General features: G+C 33.5%; 1 protein-coding gene across 1 annotated transcript; it reads right to left on the reverse strand.

Moving 5' to 3' along the window:
- Positions 1-4,599: 4,599 nt before the first annotated feature.
- Positions 4,600-7,006, reverse strand: HELRODRAFT_65295 (hypothetical protein; the record flags this gene model as incomplete). Its single annotated transcript, XM_009021240.1, has 5 exons — positions 4,600-5,007; positions 5,172-5,342; positions 5,411-5,625; positions 5,879-6,026; positions 6,944-7,006. The coding sequence occupies 5 exons, from the start codon at positions 7,004-7,006 to the stop codon at positions 4,600-4,602; spliced, it is 1,005 nt and encodes a 334-aa protein (XP_009019488.1).
- Positions 7,007-7,378: the final 372 nt, after the last annotated feature.

The raw sequence follows: 7,378 nt of genomic DNA on the forward strand, positions 1-7,378 counted from the left end.
GAGAACTTAAAAGGGCATTTGTAGAATATTTGTGGAGAGAGAAGTTGTAAATGATACATTAACTGTATCCACCAAATAATTACACGAGGGTGAAGAGCCAGTATAGTTCAACTTGAAACTCAGGCAATTAATAAAATTAAAATTTTTAAGATATAGCAGGATTCATGTGAGTGAAGATGATACAAATATAATGTAGGTTACAAAATCTGATAAAAACGAGAATTAAAAAACCCTAAATTAAATTTTCACTGTAAATAACGTATCGTAAACGTATAAATAAAAATTATTGTAAGCATAAAAATAAAATAAATATATGTATGTATGCCGCAAGTATTCTTATATGCCCTGGAGCATATTAAAAGACGACGGTTGATGAAAAATAAGGGACTAGATAAAATACAGGATGTCATTTGATTTTAACTAACAAAAATTACAACTTAACAAGCACAAAAACAGCTCTAGTATAAACTATTTAGAAAAATATCTCTTTAAAGAAGAAGCCATTAAAATCATAAATAAAATTTAACTAATAACTCAATGAAGTAGTCCGACACGATTGGCACGGCAATAAATTTGCAGTGTCTCGTCACTGAGGAATGCAAGCGAACTAATGTAATGTAACTCAATGTGCTGATAAAAATATGTATGAGTCAGCGATGGAATTGAATTCAATGCATTCGTTTAAAGAGCGCTCACTTTCATCACAATGAATTTGCCGTGAATGTAAACAACATATTCAACAAAGTTATTTGAAAATTTCAGAAACGAAAACTTGTTGAAAAACACTTCAAAGCCTATTTACTGAGATTTGATAGCATTGTTATTCCGGACTTATGCACAACCAAAAACAACTTTTCCAATCATAACATACGCAACCAAACTTATCCAATCTATGCAAAACACTTCTTATTACACGTTAGTCAAACTACTGTATATAAATGAACTGTACACAGAAAAAAAATATGAACGAACGTAACAAATTTCATATATAAATAGAGAAATGCAGATACAACTGATACTCGTGCTGGAATGTTCAAGAATGGAACTGAAATGATACATTTTTACACTTTAAATATGTTGGAAAGTAAGATGCATGCAATACTTTCACAAAATTTATAGAACAAGAGCACATCAAATTAAAATCATTTGACGAATTTTATCACATTACAGATATTTCAGATTTTTCAATTGATAAGTATTTTTAAAAGCAAATCAAGAGCAGATTTGCAACATGTGCCAACAATGGTGAATGATATGAAACAACAAATAAGTGTATGTATCAATTAATATCACGCGTTCCGTGTCTGGCATATATTGAAATAATTAACAATAAAAATAAATAAAAACACCTTAACAAATAAACTAACATTTTTTAGTTGACTAGCTATAAAAAACAATGAAACAAAATCCATGTACTGTCAGTCACTACATTAAATCGAACTGTTTTAGTTTGGTAAATATGGATCATGAATAAGATATTTAAAATATGACAATGGCACAAAATGCACAACAACAATGAAAACAACAACTATTTGCAACAACAAAATTAAATGGAATTCTTGTTTAAATGTTGAACCATTTAAAAAAAAATTAGTTGGTGTGTATTTGTGTGATTGGATCATAAAAAAATGGGGAGTCAAGATTTTGGTTGAGATGCAATGAAAAAAATTAAACGAAACGTGATAGAAACTAACAAGCATTGAAAGCAGTCAATGGAATGTTAAACAGGCTCAATAACATTAAAACTTTCTACATATTGTACGGACAAACAATTGACAAAATTTAAATGATGAAATTTTAATTTGATAATGAAGTGCAGTGTATATTAAAAACGATAATTTATGTAACAACCACGGACATACAACATGAAATGTTTCACTAACAAATAAATACTTATTTGATAACAATAGATTGATGAAACATGTTATGTACAATCACAAAAACATGGATGAAGACATAATAAGCTGGCAGCATTTTACATATGTTGTATATGTATTTGAACATTAGAAACAGTGTATGGGTAGGTTAGGGTTCTTTTGAGATCTCATGCTCTCTTGATGTTTCATGATCCTGATGGAGGAAAATTGCTGTGAAAGGAAGTTTTGTTGATGCTAGAGAAGTTGTTCCTACGCCTGTCAATGTGATTTTTGGAAAACTATGCAATGCTGCTTAATTTTGAGGGAATCAATTTACGAAATTAATGAAAAATTAGTTAATTACCTTGGCAAAGCAGCATTAGAACTTGAATCACATAATTTCTTATTACAATTATTATTGATGTTTTTGTTTATTACAACATTGTTGGCATTTTGAATGACTCTATGCTCAGGACTGGATGATGCAGACGAGCATTCCGGATGTGGCGGCACGTTATTTCCATTGTTGGGACCGAGGGAATGACTTCTCCTCTTCTCACTGTTCAAAACATTTGCTGAATGCGATTTCTTCTCATGGTCATGACTGTTTAGTCTGGAAAGAGGATATTGATTCTGTTGAGCTTTAAATTTATTGAAGCACCAGCCAAAGTTAGATGTTGAAAAGGGCCATTTTTTAGTGGAACCAGATCCTCCTGCATCTTGAAACAAATTATTTGAATTAATCGTTGCAATGCTTGGAGTTGAATCCGGTATGTACTGCATCAAAACGTCCAGACTCACATTTTCATTCTCAACATCCAGCATGGACAGCCTTTTGATGCCGGAGGTTGAACTCTGTTGAGCTTGCAACGATTTACGTAATGGTGGTTTTGTTTTCAAGACATTAGATAGAGTCAATTTGGACTTGTTAGGTTCCGAATATCTGGCAGCAGATGTTGAAGGATTCTCCAGTTGAGATGTTTGATAGCGTTTAGTTGTATACGTTGTTGCTGTGGTATCTGCACTAAGGTAATGCTTGCTGACAAATGCAGGTTGGCTGTTTTTAATCATCACCTCATATGGAGGATAGCTTTGATCCAATAAAGTTGTGGTGAAATTAGACAGACGGGCGGGTGAACTGGGACTTCTGGTATTGAATGTTGTTGACTTGCAAGCTTCCAAGTTGACAACGTTGTGATCTGACCTCAATGTAGAATGTTTCTGGTGAGCATCACTCCTCTCAATGGCGTTGTGAATTGAGTTGCATGCCAAGTTTACTGTCTTTGTTGGTGTTCCTTTTACTGCTTTATATTCTTTATTGGCTTTCAATGTATTGTAATTAACATCATTGTTATTAATTATATTTTCATAATCACTATCTCGCTGCATTATGGCAAGGACATCTGCATTGTTGTTGTTGCTGTTGTTGTTTGTGCAGGCTCTGCTGCTGTTGTTCATGCTGAACTCCTGTGTGCAACTTCTCTTCCAAGAAAAATCTTTATGAGTAAATTTTTCATTCAGCTTATCTCTTCCTGCCTCAATAAACTTTAAAAATTGAAATCCATGATATTTATCAGCAGAAGTGGACATGCTGCTTTTCAAACTGGCAACATTCTCATCTGAGTGTTGCTGTTGCAGGCTGAATTGTTGTTGGAAGATATGTTGTTGGTGTTGTTTGCAAGCTGCATCATCCACATCACTTTCTTCGTCACTAAACCCCAAAGAAGCAAAGATACTTGCCATCGTGAACGGAGCAGCTCTGGTAGCATGGTCATCGAGGTTGGCATTAGCTGATGACATATACTCATTTGTTTGAGCATTACTGCCAAATAAAGAACTTTCTGCCTTTTGTTCATCTTCTTTGCTGAAAACACTCTGAAGATCTTTTCGTTCTTGAAACATCACCTCATCTCCAGAGTCAACCATAGACAACCTTCGATTTTCCTCAAAATTCTGATTCTTTTTAACATTAGCGTTAATCTCAGTTTTGCTTGAATTTAATTTCTCCTGATCATAAACATTTTCTAACAGTTCCAGTTTGCCTTTGTTGATGGCAGCATCCATAGCCAGTGATCCACACATCAAATTATCTTCATCTGCAGCTTGTCGATCTCTACTGGTCGTTTGCAGTCTTCTGGAATGCAGTCCCTTCTCAAAGCAGCTCAGCTCACTTTGTGGCTGACTATCTTCTTTGCTTGGAGGTTTCAAAATGTTCCTCAGTTGGCAGTCAAGCAGATGCAACTGTGGATCTACGTGCAGCTGTTCAGAGTGCGGACCAGAAAAAGGTTTGTTGACAGCAGTCGGAGTGACAGGGACGTTCAAATTGACAAATGCATTGTTTAAATTGTTCAAGATGTTCTTCTCCTTTTGTGTCTTCACTCTTTCTGAATGATCACAGCAGCCATTGTTCTGCTTCAGTGTGTTGTTCTGATGATGATAACCATTGTTATTGATATTATTGTTATCAGCATGGGAGTGGGTTCCAGTTATGTTCATATGCTGCAAATATGCCATCTCGTTGTCTACCGGTGATTTTAAGGGCTCAGATTCGTGGTTGATGTTGTTGTTGATGTTGTTGATGATGTCATTGAAGTTAATGTTGGAATTGTTATTGACGTTGATATTCATCAGTGGTCTGTTCTCAAGGCATGTGAAGTTTATCTCCTCAACGTTCGTGTCCGTGGCAACATGCAATGGCGATCCACGATGACTAGTTTGAAATTTTTAATTCAAAAATAATTAATTAAATGTTGACATCATATAAAATGTTGATAACTAACTCAACGTTAATGTCGCCCTCCTTCACCGCTGCTTGCGTCGTGAATGAGATGTTTGATGTTGACATTTCAGTTGGTATTTTCTCCCAGTCAAACAAATCAGCATCAGATATGCCTTTCCTGTGCATGCACTGCATCAGCAAGCCCTGCAGAGCAGCGTAGTGAGGAGTATCAGTGTAGGTAAGACTCTGCAGATGATTCAGAAAGGCACGAAACTCCACAGGCAGATGCTTCAGAAATAATGTGTGGTCGTACTTCTCTTTCAAATTTCCAACCTGTTCCTTCTCTTTGATCTTCCTCCATGGCAGTGCTCCTGTTATGAACTCCACAATCATGTAGAAGAGAGACCACAAGTCATCATGTCGACCCATTTCCTAATGGTTTATTAAGACATTATTATTTTATAAGTTGAAAAATGTTTACTTTTCCTTTCCACTCCATGCGATTTATTACAAAAAGATAAAACAATGAAAGTTTATTCATGTGACCTAGTTCGACAAAGCAATTCATGAAATAACACACACAAATGCAAAAAAACCTTATTTTTATGAGCATTAACTGAAGCATATCTGACGGTTCCTCTGAACCCGGCTGCAGTTCTGGGTTGCCTCACCTCACCGTACTGATTAACATACTGTCGTGCCAGTCCATAGTCCAACATATATACTTTTCGGCAAGTATTTGACAATATACCCATGGCAAAATTTGACTGTAAAAATAAATGGAAGTAAAGGGTTTGAATGAATATTCATTAAAAACAGAATAAAAATCACAAACCGGTTTAATATCCCTATGAAGAAATCCAACAGAATGAATGGCTTCAATTGCATACAAGATTTGTAAACTGATCCTTAATGTGCTGCTTAGTGTCAAGCAACCTTTTGGCTGACTCCTCCTCAGTTCTGCTAAATTTTTACCCTGCAACGACATGACGACATAATTGAATCTTTCATTCCTACCACAGCATATGAAAGCACAGACATGTTCTTTACCTTAATATTTATATGTTAATGTTAAACTAAAATAGTCTTGATATTTTTCATTATTCAAAACTTTATAGTATAAATATTTGAATTAAAAAGAACTATTTCTATGAAATTGATAAAAAATGAAAACAAATTTTATTTAATTGATAAAAATTTATCTGTCATTGATGTGTTAGTTAATCAATGAAGCACAAGAAGCAACTAAATTCATTAGTGTGGTTCAAAAAAACAAAGTAAAAAGAAATTAATTTAACCCCACCTTGTAACTTTTTCAAAACAGCTACCTCCATTTTTAAAACCTGCTTTGACTGTTTTGCTGACTCTAATTTCAATGCCACTCTTTCCTTTGTTGTTAAATCTTCACCTTCATATATTTCACCAAATCCCCCGCCACCAATTTTTTTTATCTGCAAAACAAATGCAATGCAAAAGTCAGTGTTTGCTTTATGTTTATTTTTTCCATTTATTTACCATTTGTCATCTTAATCACACCATGAACACATTTCTTACATTTGAATGTGCCTTCCACCTTTTTCAGTGACCCCCTCACACCACTACATCTCTTATGCACCCACTTCTGACATCCTATACACAATACCTAGTTAGCCTTCACTCTCCTGTCACATACCCCACAGGGGTCTATTTTACTTATCACTCGCTCCCCACCTTCCCCACTCACCATTACCTTCATCTTACCAACCCTTTTAACCCTTTCTTTTCAATAACACTTTTCCACCTGTCAAATTTTAACTGCAATTCTTCCATGCTATTAGCCATCAAGACTAAATCATCTGCATACAAAATCTCAAATAACAACCCCTCCTTTATGTTTCCACACACAACATCCATCACAATTGCAAAAAAAAATTAATAAGCATCTTCATAAGCTATTAATAAATTAATTACTAAACACAAGTTATTAATTTTGCATAACTATAAAAACTAACTATTGTATAATTATAATTTTGTGGTGGCAATTTTTATTTATTTATTGATTTTTTGAAAAATTTCATGTAAATATCATTTAATTTTTTTAATGAATAATTAGTTGATGTGAAATGTAATGGGCATGACATTTTGATTTTACAAAAAGATGCCACAGTAGGTACAATTAATTTTCAATTTTTAAGTTATTTAGTAAAGAAAAAATTAAGAAATAGTAAAATTTCTTAAAACTTGAATAAAAAAATTAATAAATGATTCAATCAAATCCAATGCATTTTTTACATTCGTTGTATTGAAAAAAAAATTCTAAACTAAAACAGGCAATATAATTGTAAAGCAATAAAAAAACTTTTAAAATGTTAGAAAAACGGCAACTAACAACTTTCCATTTGTCTTTGATTAACTGACCAACTGACAGCAAGTCCTCTATTTGGGCAGACATGGATTTCAATTTAGAGAGGATTTTTAAAAGTTTTTCAAGTTTAAAATTCCAGCTACACAAATAATAATTGATAATATGAAGTATCACGCACCAAGCTAATGATCATTCGACATTTGTAGAATTGTTAAGTATTGCTTATTTTAACAATTAAATAAATAATTGATCTTTATTTATCTTCATGAGCAGCCAGCCGCCATGTATGTTTTTGTAAATGAGGCTGCGGTAGGAAAAACGAATAAATTAATTTTAAAGAATCAAATTTGTTAATTTAATAAGATTTTGATATAAATAATGCTTCACGACAAACCCTAAAATTTCATCAAATTACAAGTAGCAATTAAAATTAAATTATACTACTTTTGATTTAAAGCG

Source organism: Helobdella robusta, assembly GCF_000326865.2.
Source record: "Helobdella robusta unplaced genomic scaffold HELROscaffold_3, whole genome shotgun sequence".
Lineage (NCBI taxonomy): Eukaryota > Metazoa > Annelida > Clitellata > Rhynchobdellida > Glossiphoniidae > Helobdella > Helobdella robusta.